Source organism: Hippopotamus amphibius, chromosome 15, assembly GCF_030028045.1.
Source record: "Hippopotamus amphibius kiboko isolate mHipAmp2 chromosome 15, mHipAmp2.hap2, whole genome shotgun sequence".
Lineage (NCBI taxonomy): Eukaryota > Metazoa > Chordata > Mammalia > Artiodactyla > Hippopotamidae > Hippopotamus > Hippopotamus amphibius.
In genome coordinates this window covers 43082725-43100217 of record NC_080200.1, presented here as the reverse complement: position 1 = coordinate 43100217, position 17493 = coordinate 43082725, and the positions used below count along the sequence as shown (strand labels likewise).

The 17493-nt window shown below is 40.8% G+C and overlaps 1 protein-coding gene across 1 annotated transcript in view; it reads right to left on the bottom strand.

Moving 5' to 3' along the window:
* Positions 1-17493, bottom strand: part of ADAMTS12 (ADAM metallopeptidase with thrombospondin type 1 motif 12) — a 341068-nt gene that overhangs the window by 73437 nt on the left and 250138 nt on the right. Inside the window, exons 15-16 of the mRNA XM_057710080.1 lie at positions 10774-11018; positions 9149-9287 (exon numbers count right to left, since the gene is read on the bottom strand). Coding sequence (XP_057566063.1) covers positions 9149-9287; positions 10774-11018 — 384 coding nt within the window. The remainder of the gene's footprint in view (positions 1-9148; positions 9288-10773; positions 11019-17493) is intronic.

Below are 17493 nucleotides of genomic sequence, written 5' to 3'. Positions count from 1 at the left end.
CTTTGAATCCTGCTCTTAACACTTACTTACTAAATGATCTTGGGCAATCTTCCCAACCTCCTCCAACCTCATTTTCCTCACCCTCGTGTTCACGAGAGTATAGTACAAGGTTGTTGTGAGAATAAAAATGATGTATATACCCTGATATATACATGATGTATCCTAAGAGGATGTATCCTAAGTCCTGGCACAGTGCTTAAGGCATGTTAGGTCCTTGAGAAAAGTTTTTTAACCTGAATACAAAGCCTCTTTGTAACCCAGACTAATCACAGGGCATTAACTGCCTGCCTATCTCTGTTTCCTAAATGTTGTGAGGTCAGGGTTGGCTTCACACTCTGAGACCAGGGAATAGAGCAAACCCAACTCATTGAGTCCTCACACTCCAATAATGTAACCTTCTTACTGCAAAACACTGGAACCCTCATTTATAAAATTCATTGTTTTGCCAGCTCAAGAGGACATTGAAACTGACTCCAATAACTGCAAATATTAATTGGATATCAATTAATGAGGTTTGATTTTACAATATTATTATCCATTGCTGAAACCCACACTTCTCACAACACTGGTTAGACTCAAAGCCAATAGTTTTTTTTCCTCCCTGAAATCCCACTGACTACATACATTGACTGTCATGGTCAGAAAGAAATTATGTAAAAAATTTCTTACATAAGAAATTAAGTAAGAAATGCTCCAACAGGAGCATCACTGGTGTTTGAAGAATGTTTAAGGAAATTAGGTAGGATCCATTTTCAAACTTTACCACCATCAAGAAGTACTCTTCCCCGCTTATAACTCCTCTTCTGCAGCCACTGTGTACAAATAAGGCAAAGCACACGCTTAAAGTCAGAGGCCTGCAACATCTTACAAAACTCACAGGTTAACAAGAAAAGCATACACTGAGCAAAGCAAGCCTTCAGAGAAACCAACTGAGAAATCCCCAGCAAGTGAATTATTAGGGAACAAAATGAAGGCCCTGGACACAGGGGAGGGGCGAATCTCTGCTGGCTGCGTGTAGTAAATGGCGTGGGATGGGACTAAGACGACCAGAAGAGTAAGAGAGGGTTAGATCAGCCACCTGGGAAAGAATTCTGGTTAAAGATTCCACCTGTAAGGAACCTGGAAGTTGCCACTCTGTTGTAATGACAAGTAAAGTTGAACAGACTGAAAAATCAACAGTTATTCTTGGATATGAGAGAGGAAAGGGCACAGGGCAAACTGCTGCTCAGAAGACTGGAGAGACAGACAAGTGAATAGAGGGAGTCACCACTTCCCAACTTTCCCGAGCAGAGACTCATAAGCGGATCCCCACGCGAATGCAAATTTCAGCAACTTAATGTCAGATACCAAACTGCAGATGCAGGATACCCCCAAAACCAAGCAGAATAAATGCCAGAAGGAAAAAAAAAAGGCTATATCTAGGCATATCATTTTCAAGTCACAGAAAATCAGAGACAAAGAAAAAACCTGAAAGAAGCCAGAGGGAAAAAATACCTTACCTACAGAGGCACAAAGAAAGAACTGCATGTGACTTCTCAGGAATCACGCAAGCAAGAAGAGAGGGGAGTGAAATACTTAGTGTTGAGAGAAAAAATCCACAAACCCAGAATCCCACACCCTATGAAATTACCATTCAAAAGTGAAGGAGAAATACTTTCTCAGACGAACAAAAACTGAAGGAATTTGTTGCCAATAGACCTGTAGGAAAGAAATGTTAAAAGAAATTCTTTAGAAAGAAGGAAAATATTAAAAATCAGAAACTTGGATCTATATAAAGAGAGGAAAAGCATTAAAGAAGCAATAAATGAACGTTAAATAAAACCTTTCTTTTTTCTTATTCCGGGTTGATCTAACAGAAAACAGTTTGTTCAAAATAATAATACCAGCAATGTATTCAATTATGTTGATTACATTGCTTAGGTATATATGGTATATATGTATTGAACTGGCCAAAAGTTTCGTTCATTTTTTTCTGTAAGATGGCTCTAGGAGCATTTCGTTGTCTTTAACTTCATTTGAAACAATTTTGTTAGACTATATGTGACAGCTGTCGTATCAGCGTGCCTTTAAAAAATGACTTATCAAAACTGGTGAATTTTTGTGTAGCCATTTTAATATTGAAGATGGAAGAAAAAAAGCAACATTTTCGGCATATTGTTGCTTTATTATTTCAAGAAAGGTAAAAATGCAACTGAAACGCACACAAAGATTTGTGCAGTGTATGGAGAAGGTGCTGTGACTGATCAAACATGTCAAAAGTGGTTTGTGAAGTTTCGCGCTGGAGATTTCTCGCTGGACGATGCTCCACAGTCAGGTAGACCAGTTGAAGTTGATAATAATTAAATAAAGACATTAACGAGAACAATCAATGTTACACCATGTGGGAGATGGCCGAAATACTCAAAATATCCAAGTCAAGCATTGAAAAGCATTTGCACCAGCTTGGTTATGTTCATCACTTTGATGTTTGGCTTCCATATAAGTTAAGCAAAGAAGATCTTCTGGACCGTGTTTCCACATGTGATTCTCTACTGAAACATAACAAAAATGTTCCATTTATAAAACAAATAGTGCCAGGCGATGAAAAGTGGATGCTGTACAATAATAGGAAATGGAAGAGCTCATGGGGCAAGCAAAATGAACCACCACCAACCACACCAAAGGCCGGTCTTCATCCAAAGAAGGTGATGTTGTGTATATGGTGGGATTGGAAGGGAGTCCTCTATTTTGAGCTCTTTCCGGAAAACCAAATGATTAATTCCAACAAGTACTGCTCCCGGTTAGAGCAACTGAAAGCACCACTTGACAAAAAGCATCCATAATTTGTCAACAGAAAATGCATAATCTTCCATCAGGATAGCGCAAGACCACATGTTTCTTTGATGACCAGGCAAAAACTGTTATAGCTTGGCTGGGAAGTTCTGATTCATCTGCTGCATTCACCAGACATTGCACCTTCGGATTTCCATTTATTTTGGTCTTCACAAAATTCTCTTAATGGAAAAAATTTCAGTTCCCTGGAAGACTGTAAAAGGCACCTGAAACAGTTCTTTGCTTAAAAAGATAAAAAGTTTTGGGAAGATGGAATCATGAAGTTGCCTGAAAAATGTCAGAAGGTAGTGGAACAAAAGGGTGAATATGTTGTTCAATAAAGGACTTTGTGAAAATGAAAAACGTGCCTTTTATTTTTACTTAAAAACAGAAGGCACTTTTTGGCCCACCCAATATATACGCTTAGGTACACATATATAAATGAAATGAATGACAAAAATGATACAAGGGATGAGAAGCAGGAACTAGGATTATTTTGTTATCATAAGGTACTCATACTGCCTATGAAGTGATACAGTGTTATTTGAAAGTGGATTTGGATTAGCTGTAAACATATATTGCAGACTCTAGGGCAATCACTAAAAAAAGCAGATTAGCTACTTTGGCCTAAGAGTTCTCGTTAGTTCATTAGTGAAATATAACTGGAAGGTTCTCAGGTCTCCACTGTGTATCACTCGTAGTTTATTTTATATATTTATGCGTGTGGTAAACTATATAATCCTCATTCCATAGCATATGTTTAAATCCATCTCAATAAATCCTCCTTTAATTTTTACTAAGTCTTACATAATAAAAAAAATCCTCTAGATATTTTTAGAGATCAGTGTCTGGACTTGGTTGATACTACTGACAATTACAGAGGACAAAGCCAGACAGATTAGCACCAAGATCAGTGCAATTTTAAAAAGTCAAGGAAGTATCTGATTTTCTGTCTTCTAAACATCACTGTATGGTCACCCATCAGGAGCAGAGTGAAATACATGCCCTTATGTATTACTGTCATGCTTTATCAAGGATATGTGGACATATCTCAAATGTACGTGATTATTTTGAGCCTTAGTAGGAATACTGCCAGGTAGACCCCATAAGGACTAGTTTCAGTAAATGTAAGTATCTGTTTCACGTGTATTTACTTCTAATGAACATGATCTAGTTTCTAAGGCAGCTTAGAACAGGTCGAGCACTCTCCAGGAGCTTTGCAAGCTCTTTGGAGTTTTCAATATTTGCCTTTTCCTTTCAGAACATGACATTCCTTAAGCAAAGGGACAGGGACTACACTCCAGAGAGAATTCAGCCAAGCAGGGTGACGTCCAAGGTGGGGCAGGGGAACATGTTGTCCCTTTTGTGCAGATCATTGTTGTAATTCTAGACCTGAAAACACAGCACAGAGGAGACCGCAGAGACACAACTGGCAAAGGTCACGTTCAGAAGCGATGACAGTGTCTCACAATCGCTCCATTGCTGTACGTTTTATAAGACACATGGGAATTCTGGTTAGAATAGATTACAACTGACAGATTCCTGCAGTACTAGGGTTGCAATGGGGCAAAACCATGGTTTTTACATTTTTATGAAAGCCATCTTGAGGTTTTGCCAAGATATTTTTTTGTTTAGTAAGGAGTCCTGAAGCTCCCTACGGAGCCTGGCACCTGCGTCAAGCCATTTGCGCAGCTGCTCTTCACAGGTAACCCATTGGCTGCACTTTCACGGCTGATCTTTTGATGGGTGGCCAGCGTAAATTTTCTTCATCAAGCCTCTTGTAATGAACGGTAGCACTTGTTATTCCATTCCCTTCCAACTCTTCCCAAGGGACAGCTAGTCCTAAATTCTCTCAGAGTCACCCCAAAGTCACGCCCCACAGATTAGGCAGGGATTGAAAGCAAATATGGTGGAGAGGACAGAAGAAAGAATGAACACTAGAGGAGAGAGAGGTCCGCTGCTGGTATGCTCTGAGTCCCCTTTACCTTTGAAAAGTGGGCTGTGGGGACTTCTCTGGTGGCACAGTGGTTAAGAATCCGCCTGCCAATGCAGGGGATTCAATCCCTGGCCCGGGAAGATCCCACATGCCACGGAGCAACTAAGCCTGTGCGACACAACTACTGAACCTGCGCTCTAGAGCTCGAGAGCCACAACTACCGAAGCCAACGCACATAGAGCCCGTGCTCTGCAGTAAGAGAAGCCACTGCAATGAGAAGCCTGCACACCACAACGAAGAGTAGCCCCCGCTCTCCACAATTAGAGAAAGGTGGTGCGCAGCAAAGAAGACCCAACACAACCAAAAAATAAAAATAAATAAATGAATTAAAAAAAAAAAAGAAAAGTGAGCTATAGAAAATAAATGGGCTGACTTTGATGACAGTTAGCTAAATTTATAATATTCTTTTGCCAATTTTTCATACAGATTTCTGTCCTCAAAGATGATAAAAATTTTTAAAGAGTCTAAGGAAATAACACCCTAGTGAATTTTTTTTTGAATCATAAATCTTATTTTATTTTAAATAACTTTACCTCAGCTGTTAATAAAATAAAAGCAGAAAGAACAGGCTGGCTTTTTTTCCAGATTTAATTACAAAATTGTATCTACAATAATGGACATAACTCACTTCCTGTCCTTCACCCGTCTCATCAAAAATTATTGCATTTTCCCCTCAAACTGTATTTCCTGGATTCCTCTGTGAACATACTCATTTTGTCCTCCTCCCTGGAGGAATCCTGGTTTTAATCCATCTTTTAAAAAAGGAGAAGGGGTACATGTGTGGAGGCAAAATATTCTCTTGAAGCCAGCAGATGTAGAGTTGCTGGAAGAAGCTGACTGTACACACAAGCTGCCAGGTTAGGGAGGGGAGGCTGCTGGTTAAGAGACATGTGACAGCCTCTGGTGGATGAGCACAGGCAAAGCCTCACGGGGCCCCCCTTCCCTGGCAGGGTCCAGACTGAGCCCGTGGAGGCAGAGCTTCATCTTCCACTTGGAACTCATCATTTTGGTTCTCCTCCAAAAGCCTTCATCCAGGTAAGATGCCAATGACTGCTTACATCTTAGTGAATTTATACCTAAGTAGCTCTTTGCTCCAAATGCACAACAGTGATACGTAAAATATAAATTATAAAAGATATTAAATTATAACTATACAAAAAGGGAAAACCAGGATGTCACAATGCTCAGATATAGGTAAATCCCGGTAAAAGGGTGAGCAGAACTTAAGCGAAGGGTCTACCAGGTTCTTGGCCAGAAGCTGTGGGTGGGTGGTGACCACGCGCGCAGCTTCGGTGAAGTCTGAGGATTTTAACTGCTCCACCTGAGATGGGAAGGGGACCACCTTCAATACAAACTTCTTAGAGCCTTAATTCTTGATGAATTTCAGGCCTAAGAAGGTGGCAAAGTAAGGACTCAGCTTCTCGCACAAGCGCTCAGCCAAGCTGCCTGACTTGCTCTCTGATGATTCCTAACGTTATCTTCAATGCCACTAGGACAGGCAGTTCTGAACCACCTTAACAAGTCCTGTCCTGAAATGAGGTCCCAGAGTATGGTCAGGAAAACACTGCAAAAACTTAGAAAGAGTGGGTGCACACAGAGAGAAAAGGGAGGAAAGGGACAGGAAAGAGAACAGCAAAAAGAAACTAAAAGGAAATCACACTCAAATCAAGCCTGTAAATGATAATTCCAAAATCCTTAAAGAAATGTAATGCCAAGAAAGACAACAAAATAATTACAACAGGAATTCACTCTGGATAAAATAAGTTTGATAGGACAGTGCTATGGAAGACTGTTTGTCATTCCATATGCTGAAGCCCTAACCTCCCAATGTCATGGTATCTGGAGATGGGGCATTTGGGAGATAATTTGGTATTAAGGGTAAGGTCCTCATGACAGAATTGATGCCTTTATAAAAAGGAGGGACACAAGAGGTCTTATTCTCTCTACCATGTGACAAAACAGCAAGAAGGTGGCCATCTACAAGCCAGGAAGAAGATTCTCACTAAGAACTGAATCTGCCAGCACCTTGATCTTGGACTTCCCAACCTCTAGGACTGTGAGAAATCAATGTTTGTTGCTATCCAGTCGATGGTATTTTGTTATAGCAGTCTGAACTGAACAGGCAATCTGACATATATTTTAAAACAAGCATATATTTTAAAATAAACATGTTACTTACTGCCTTTGGACATTTTCACCTGGAATTCTCATAGGCACTTTAATTGAACTCACATAATCATAAACTCCTCTTTAGATCTGTTTCTTGTTACATGTTCCCTGTTTCAGTGAGTGAAACCACATTTAGCCAGTTATGCAGAGGAGAACCCTGGGTGTCACCCTTCAACCTTCCCTCATGCTCAAACCACTCTGTACCAACATATAAACTGAATCAACCATCAAGTCCAGTCTAGTACAGCTCCAAAATATTTCCACATTTGTATAATTTTTCCACCTTAATCATTTTAGTTCAAGCCACTATTATTACTTTCCTAGATCACTGCCAAGATCTCCTTTCTTTTCCTTGCATCTGATGTTTCTCCCACGTGAAAATAAAGCATTGACCCTAGTTAACTCTGGGGGAAAAAAAAAGGGAGTGGAGTTAGGGAGTGCTCTTCAAGGGTATTTGTTAATTTCTTCATCTTTAAAAATGAAGATTGAAACAAACATGACATAGTAAGATCTGATAACGTTGAGTGGTTGATATACAGGACTTTGTTATTGCATTCTTTTTGCTGGGACCTTTGAAATATTTCCCAATGAAAAAGTGTAAAACTAAAATAACACAGTAACAAAATAAAACAAAACAAAATAAAGTGAAACGATTGCTACTACGTTTGTAACCCTTTTACTATGGGAATCAGTTTGGTAATAGGTTTCTTAACATTTGGTGTAAATATCTTACTTTTTGAACCTAGAAATTCCATCTGCAAATTAACACTTAATGAGATCATTCTTTGCATAAGTCCAAAGATACTCATTAGAGGAGAGTGATCAATAAGGAATTGGCTAAAGGAATTTTGCTTTGTCTTGCCAGTGAAATATAATGTATCCACAAAAATGACAGCTGTGGAGACGGAGCACCACATGGAAAGGTATCCATGGTATGATGTGAAGTGAAAGCATGTGTGTATATGTACATAAATACATCCACATGCACACAACTATATACAACTATGATGAGAAAAAATAATACTGAAAGGCAATAAAGCAAAGTACCAAAGTGCATGTGTGTTAGAGTGGTGACTATTTTTAGCTTTTCAGTAACATATTTAACTTAGTTTTATAATATAGAAAGTTTTAACTTAAAGGAAATAAAAATACACCACTGAATGGTTCAGCGTTTCAGGCAATCTTCCATCTTTATATTTAGCAGTGAGTGTCCTATGTGAATATCAGCCTTTCATTCTCTGTGTGTGAGAGTGTGAAGGTAGATATGCTGTCATTCTTCTCTGCCAGAATTAAGAGAGCACACTGCCACTCAAAGAGACAGCACGGCTGAAATTCGGGTGATCACATGGGCATTATGATGTCTCTTGTTAAGGTTTAAAAAGCAGTGACATTTGCCCAGGTCAGGTAGAGGTGCTGCCGAAGGATCAGGCTGTATCAAAACCAAATGCCCGATTCACATTTGGTAAGGCTGTTTCGTTTCATCGCTAACTGTGAATATATCTTTATGATCACTGCACAAATCAGCCACTTATACCGTATTTCCCATGTTCTGAAATACTACACAAGTAATGCAAAGGGTGCGGCCCATGTTGAAATGGAAGGAGGTGAGTGGATATTCTCCTGTTTCTTTGAGGAAGCCCTGTCCAGGCAGGACTGGCTGAGTTTCTCCCTGTGGTGTCCTGGGACAAATGATTTAAACTTAAAGCTTAAACCTGTACTTCATTGCAAAAAAGAGAACAAAAGGCATGCAAAATCGAAAAAGCATTTGTTAACTACAGTCCCGATGACTTCATTTTCCTCCCAACTGCTCCTCAGGGAAGTATTTTTCACCAACTTATTTTCTGCTTAATTTGCTTTTGCTTCTCAGCAAAAAGAGCCCAGCCCTCCTGGGCAACAGTGGGAATAGCAGGGCTGACTCTTACTGATGCCCTTACAGCTGCTGCCAGATTTGACCTAAACAGGTTTGCGAAGGTTTAGGATTTTCAAGGCATCACACATTTTGAAATGAACATATGATTCCTGTGATTTCTAAAAATTGGCTCTTGGTTTTCTACACTGAAGGAAGGAAGGAAAGAAAGAAAGTAGTAATACAGTGCAAACTGCTGGCTTAAATTGCCTCCATGGCCTATTCTGGAGCTGATGTGGGTTCATAGGGAGAGCAGCTGTTCTCACCTGTCCCACACGTTACACTGCACTCTGTCCAGCGGCCATACTGCCAGAAATATACCAGCTTCTCCACGTCATTGTCAAGGCCATCTTTCCGGATTGTGTACTCATACTTGATGCCAGGATTAGTCACCTGGAATAGTAGCTGTAGGACAAGAGAGGGATCATGTCAAACTCCGTGGTGACTTTATACTGCAAACCAAAGTCATATAAAAATACTGCACAATGTCCATCATCTTAAAGTAGGCATGGAGGCGTGCATTGGAATAAACGCCATTAAATAAATACCTCTACTTCTACCTATATACCTACATACATCTGTATGTATATCTAACCTTCTCCATTCTATTATTTCTTGACTGAATTCCCATAGGAATTCATGGGACACCTAATCATATAGGAATTACTCTGAGGGAATGACCAGAGTGTCCTTTCCAACCATAGGCTGGTGGGTCACCTTGTGCCCTTGTGTACTTACTAACTCTGTGATTATGGGTAAGCTACATAATCTCTTTGTGCCTTACTTTCCCCATTTACAAAGTGAGGATAATCATAGCATGACTAATAGGATTGTTGGTGAGGGTTAAATAAACAAATGTAACGTGATTAGATATGATTGGATCTGAGCCTGGCATATAGCTAGCACTCAGTAAACATTAACATTCGCTGTTTCTGTTGCTGCCTTATGATGTCCTCCTATAGCTCTCAGGCTGATTAGTGTTCTTTAAAGCATAAAGTTCTGGGATTAAAATGGTCATGGGTTTTAGCCAAGGCATAAAACTGGAGACAGAATTTTGGACCCTTTCCTCACTTCCCTCTCCTACGGGCAATCTACTTACCACGTGTTTGAAACGGATTCATCTTACTCTTAGAGGTGGTGGATTGGTGGGCTGCTCCATGGGGTTGGGGGTTCCCACATATAAAACCTTTCCCAGGTGGGTCTATAAGATGTAAGGTCTCCTGACATGTATGGGTCGTAGTGTCTAGCATTGACCCCCACCTTCTGTGAATGCTCTGATCTCTGGCTCTGAAATGACTTCCCTCTAACTCCTGAATATGGTTAGATGTGACTGTATTGGGCCACCCATCACCCCTAACCTGCCTTGGTCTGCTGGTATAATGATCCCACTCCTTTTCTATAGTTCTTTGCTAATATGAAAGACAAGTCACTTGTGCCTTTGAAGAGCACATCCTACATCTTAACCCCTCTCTCCTCCAAGAGTTTCATGAAGTCAAACCTTTTGCCTGAGGACAACCCACATGATAATATGTGAAAGAACCATGTCAGTTTGTCACCACTGATGGAAAGCTGTTTGGAAACTCATGCCAGGCTGTTGTAGACTGGTAGCATCCTTTTTATACTCAAGGAACACTCACCCTGAAATAAATAACCTATGTCAACCACACTGGAAACTAAACTCAATGGACAATTTTAGGGCTCCTGGCATTTCATCACAATGGTTTCAGCAATTTTAGGCAATAAAGGATTAGCAGCATAAACTAATGTCCCACTTCCCTCCCTGTTCCTTGCTAAAAGATGGTTTAAGGATTCTTAATGAATATTCCCTAGCAAATACCTTGGAAAAGAAAATGAGAAAGATGCTAACTAGTGCACATGTCTTTTGCATTACCTGGATCCACACCGACTCATTGGTAGGACCTGTGGCCATCAGTTTCTCCAGGTCTCCTTTCCTGTCATATTGAAAGACGGTCCCTGCCAGCTTGTAGTTCCCATTCCACTGGATAATAAATCCTCCATTGAGGTAATATTTTTCAGGGTCTTCACTCCTGATGGCCAGAAAGTTTCCAGCTCCCTCAACCTCCATCACCCGTATGTCCCTGGCTCCTTTTGGAATCAGTCCGATGTCGACATAACCTAAGGGGAGAAGAGAGGCATGCAAGCTTAGCGGAACACAATCTGCTTCTGACCCATCATCCCTCCTCTTGCCAGCATCTCCATCATTTAGTGTCCTTGCCTTCTTGCTGGCTGGTTATTGGGACTGGCAGATGTACTAACTATGGGAAACTTGAAAGAGCTTGGCCATGAGCAGAACTCTCAGGAGCTTCGTGACTCACTACGTAATCAGTTTTATGAGAGGAGAGGTGAAATAAATGCAGATTGGACTCTGAAGTTTTTGTGGTTGATCCAGCATTTATTTTTCTGTGATTTTCTGTTGATAGTTCAAAATGTTACAGTCCCTAGCTGGCTTCCCATTAGAGTTTCTGCTTCCCCATTTGTTGCTGCTATCAGATTAATCTCCCTAAACATTGCAGTGGCTACGTCCTTTCACTCATCCTCATTGCCTGAAAATTAAAGACAGACTCTTAGAAGTAATTTAAGTAATAGCTTAAATTCATTAGGAGAATTCTGGAGGGAATCTTGGATTGACTGCCACCTGGCGCTGTTGAATACAGCTTGTGATGAGAAACTCAGCTCTGAGCACAGCTTTTTATATTGCTGGACAATTATATTCATTAGAAAGCTTTTTTTTCATATTTTTTCTTTTTTTCTTTTTTTTAATAAATGTGTTTATTCAATTTATTGGCTGCATTGGGTCTTCGTTGCTGCACATGGGCTTTCTCTAGTTGATGCAAGCGGGGGCTACTCTTCATTGCGGTGCATGGGCTCCTCATTGTGGTGGTTTCTCTTGTTGTGGAGCATGGGCTCTAGGTGTGTGAGCTTCAATAGTTGTGGCACATGGCTCAATAGTTGTGGCTCACAGGCTCAAGAACACAGGCTCAATAGTTGTGGCGCATGGGCTTAGTTGCTCTGCGGCATGTGGAATCTTCCCGGACGAGGGCTCAAACCCATGTCCCCTGCATTGGCAGGTGGATTCTCAACCACTGTGCCACCAGGGAAGTCCCTCATATTTTTTCTTATGTTTTGATGAAATATAAACTTATGTTTTATTCTCATGTGTTCTAATCCAACATTCTGAAAAAGCACAGAGGACACCCACTTAAAGACCACGATCAATTCTAGCTACGGTCTTATCCTTGCTTATTGGTTGTTATGGTGGGAGACACACTGGGGAGAAATGGAATGAATACATAATGGTTTCCTCTCCTTGACAGATTCTAGGTTAAGCCCTTTATGCATTCACCCTATTTATGCTTCTTAAGAACCATCACTTCATAGCTGTGATAGAATGGAAGGACTCTGGGGATGGCACTGGGAAAGGCGTACTGAGGCATGGGAGTCACATGTTTGATTCTAGTTTCTGCATTGCCACGGATAAGCTCTATGATGTTCACTGACTTATTTAACTTCTTTGAATGTCACCTGTGCAATGAAGGAGCTTGAATGAGATGAGAGCTTGAGTGAGATGATGTCTGACATCTCTCCCAGCTCTGAAAATCGATTATTTTGCCCTTTTCTAAGCTAAATTTTCTCTGTTCCTTTACCTTTTCCATACGAAACTTGATTTTAAGACCCTGATCATCCTGGTCATTTCCCACTGAATATACACTAGGTTTTTTTTGACTAACAAGCAAAACCTCATCTCTGTCACCTAAACGTGCCCTGACTGCTCCCTTTCCCTCAGACATTAACATAGCATGGGATCCGGGGAGTTAAAACCCACAGCTGGCCAGCAGGAATGATGTACTCAGGAGCTGGGTATAGGCCATAACCTCAGCTCTATTTTTCAAACTGGCAGCTCCCATCCAAAGGAACCAAAGTGTGGGGCTTGAAGTACTTGATTAAATTCCACTGGGCCCTCACACACTGGCCTGAGACAGCTGATTGAAACTATTAATTTACAGCTAGCTCAGGGAAAATATTTATCACATGTAACTGAGGGTGATGCGATTGCTTAAGAGCACTGCCCCCTGTAGCCAGAGCAGAGCTTCTCGCAGCAGAGCTCATGCCAGAACGTCAAGTAGCATTAAATAGTATGGCCACCACCTAGCCCTTGTTTAAAAACAAACAGAAAACCAAACCAAAACAAAAAGCAATGAGAAATGGATGAGAAAAAACTCCAAAGAGTGTGCCTTTTATCTTCCAGTTAAGAAAATCTAAAACAAAGGGAGATCATCTCGATGATGGGTGATGCTTTAGAAGGCCAGGACAGGGAGGGTGGGAGGGAGTTGTGGGAGGGAGGGGATATGGGGATATATGTATAAATACAGCTGATTCACTTTGGTGTACCTCAAAAAGTGGTATAAGAGTGTAAAGCAATTATATTCCAATAAAGAGCTTAAAAAGTAAAATAAAATAAAATTAGAAATATTTATCGTGTGTAAGTTCTGTCATATTGAAAAGGGAAATATATCAAATTTAAAATAAAGGCTTTCATTGAATAGAACTGCTGTTTCTGAACAGTTTGTATAAAGAAGATATAAACTGAGGTATATTTAGCTATGAGCAAAAGTAATGTGTATTTGTAATATATTTTTGCAAAAGATTACCTCTGAGGAACCCGAAAGATAAAATTTTGATTTTTGGAGTTGGAAAGAACCATAACTCCTTTACATATGACAAAATAGCCCACAATAGACAGGAATATAAAATGCAAAGTAAAAGTTTCCATTTCCCTCCACCCAGAGTCCTATGTCCCAAAGATAATTACAGTTAATAGTTTCTCGGCTTCTCCTCCAAAACCTTTTTTTTTTGCATGTATATACACACACACACACACACACACATACTTTTTTAAACAAGTGAGATCATACTATACGAACTATTTTAACTATTGCTTTTTAAATTTAATATCTTACACATCTTTCCATATTTTCTGAGCATTTTGACAGCTGCCAAAATGACATAAACCTATTTATTTAATCAACCAACTGTTAATGGACATTTAGGTGGAAGTGAATGACCACCAATGTCTTTATCTATAAAATAAGGAAACTGTGTTCCTAAGAAAGGAAGAAATCGATGCCACATCACACAGCCACATCACACAGTCACACACACACACCCCATAACCAGGGTTTGCTAACCAACTCCTAATACAGTGTTTTTAATGAAAAAATATGATTAGTAGAACAGAGGTGAAAAATGTCTCATCCTCATGGGTCTTCTCACTTCTGAAGACATATCATAAGAGTCACAACGGATTATTGGTGCTAACGTGCATCTTATTTAACTATTCTAAAAAAAGGATTTGCCCACTGGCATGTTTGGTTTCCAGTCTGTCACTTCGAATAAAAATGTGTTTATAAAGAGGTCATACTATTAACCCAGGCAATTTATCTACAACTAGCAGCTTGTCTTTTATCATGCTTTGTGCTGTCAGTTTGCAGCAAGCAAGGCAATCCTCACTGCAGGCCAAGATGTCATGGTTTCTGTGAGGAGGCTCCTGGGAAAGACAGATCCAGCTTCTGAAGCCTGGCGTGACAGCAGGAATGCTGCACTGATGTCTGGTTCAGATCCTACTCTGCATTTGACCTGCTCACACATCACAGTGCGGAGGAGCTACATACAAACATATTCACCAGGTAGATCTACTGAGAATTAAACTGCCCTGGATTTGGAGTTTTAACCTCAATTATTTCAAAAGAGGGTTGTTAGGGGCCTGGAGTCTTGGAACACACTGTAAGCAACCAGAATCCTTTTGCTAGAAACCAGTGGAAACCTAGCAGAGGGAACAGACACCCACAGGGGCTTCCTGACCCTAAATGCCGCCTTGCAGCCCTGAGCTCTGGACGTCTTTCAGCTCTTTTGATGGGAAAACGCCCGTGTAAAGTGTCCCATCAGTCTCCCTACCCCTTCCAACTCAAGGTTTCCTGGAAAGTGGGACACAGGACAGTCTCCAAGTAAGGTGGTATTTTGGTAAACATGGTTTCAAGAAAGCCATGTCCTCCCTTATCATTATGTCCTACCTTCTGCCTCCGATTCCATCTCTGGGATATTTTCTTGTATTATTCTCATCCCCTATACATGAACCTCTTTGGTCCAGGCCCCTCTCTCCTGAACCTGGGTTAATGTTTTGGTTCCCAGCACTGGGCTCTCCTATTCCAGGCAATTTTGTATGTCACTGGCAAACTAGTGTTTCTATGACACTGACCTCCTCATGTCATTCACCCCCCTAAAATCATAGCAGGATCCCTATTCTCTCTTGAATCAACAGCAAAGAAACTGAACCCTGTGTACAGCCTAAGAGCAACTGTGAGTCACGAAGCCATATCATTTCTTCCTAAAAGCGTCTCACGTCCCACTGCTCACACTTGTATAGCCCCTACACCCACACTGCGGCCACAGCCCCTGAGCCATGCAGTGAGTATCCCTAACAGGTTCCACTCATTCGTGATCATTTTCAGTTTGTCACAGAGCCTGGGGGCCCCGAGCAAAAGTCCAGAAAATGCCTCATTATGGGATTAAGATGGTAACTTTAGTATACTTTGTAATTGTTGTCAACTCCTAATTCTATATGAATTTAATCTTTTTGACCATAAAGATCAGGGGCAGAGCCTAGGGGGCTACAGCTGGAAGAACTGAGCACATAAACTCACATAAACACACAGAATAAGCACATGGGATCCAGGTGCTCAGGTACACACATAATTCCAGGCAGCTGCTGCTCTTCCTCCATTCCAGGAATCTCCTAAAGATAGGATACTGGCAGCAAGAATTTAAGAACAGGGACATTCTGTGTCCTTCCTCTGCTTTCTAGACTATAGATTTTCTTTTTTTTATATATGCCGAATTGTAAAAATGGAAAGTTGTATGTGAGGTATATCAGACAGTGGAAATTGAATTAAGTATTGTCCCAGAAGACTTGAAATTACTATATGCATCAGATCTGCTCAATAGATATGCAAATATATCATTCTAAAATGTAAAATTAAAGGGGAATTTTACATGGTAACTGTTCTAGTTCCATAAAAAGATTTTACACAAAAGTTGAGCACATTCTGGTTATGATTCAGTAAAAGAGGCAGGCGCCAAGGCTGGTGGTTTGGGCACTGAGTTAAGTGACACAATTAGTCATAGGAGAATTCCAGGGCGCTCAGAGAATGTGGTCCCTTGTTCCCAGCATCAAAGCAAAGTAGGCCAGTGTGAATAAGACCAGGACTTGGGTTAGTGGTCAGAGGGCCTGGCATTGGTGAGGTCCAGAGAAGCCAATTAAGACCAGAAGAGTCCGGGTGCCCTCAGAAGAAAAGACCTTAATGTTCTACCGACTTCCCTCTGAAACAGGCTCCTCGTTTAAATTCTGCTTAAGAGCCAAATGTCACAGTGAGCCCTGGACCTGTTACCCAGATGGTGTGAGGAAATAGGCAGTGGGAAGAGTCATCATCTTATTCATTATTCTATTGTGGTCACCCATGCCAAGCACACAATAGGTGCTCAATTAAAGTTTCTCAAGTAATAGAGTAAATAAATGAGCTAATGAATGAATGAATGAACCAGAGAGTTCTTGTACATAGTACAGTGTACTCTGTGCCTGAGTTCTTCAAATTGAAGAGACTTCCAATCACAGAAACTACATGCTACACCAATATGCTAATTCTTTTCTCCATCTCCACTAGAGGAAATAGAAGTTATTACGGAAGGTCTACAAGAAGGTAGGCCTTTTGTTCCCCCAGTAAGGCACTAATTAAAGGAAAAGATGTCACCATCTAGTACATGGCATCAAATCTACTAAATAGAGTTCCTCTTCCCAGAGAAAGAAACTTAGTTGTTGGTACATTTCAGAGAGGCCATGAATAAAGACAATTTCTCCTAAAAAGTCTGCCTAACTTGGACAGGTATCAACAAATAAACGATCAGCCCCGGGAATGGGGGAAGACAGAAAAACACCACGCAGGGTTGGAAGGGGCCTCAAACGTTGAGGCCCAGAGAGGCGGCTTCCCCAGGGTCAACAGCAATCTGGACCGGTACCCGGTCTCTTGCCTCTGAGCATTCTTCAATTCCACACCATCCTCTCTCTTTCTTAGAAGCACTCACAGAAAGTAAAGAAAAAGGCTTGACTAACATTCCACGCCTCCATCATCAAGGGCAGCAGCCAGAGAGGAAGAGAGGAGGAGGTGATGGGTCTGACTGCCACGGGCATCTCTAATGCAGACTTTTGCACTCACTTCTATAAAAAAAAATAAAAATAAAAAGCCAAACTGCCAGCCAAAGTAAAGCAGGGAAAAAAATATCACAGGCAGCAACCATGGATCAGTCTGACCATGCAAGCCTTGAAGGATTTTTGAATCCTTCTGAGTGACTGAGAACATATTCTCGTTATTTCCTAGTCACGGAGATAATTTTGCCACAAGAGCTAGTCTGCACCTATTGCCCAAGTTCATTGTTTTTTGGTGTTGCTTAATGGTTTCTTACTTCCCTTAGAAAAAAACCACTGGGTTTTCGTTCAAGGTCATGGTCAAGAACGGTGAGAACAAGCCTCTGGGGATTTGAT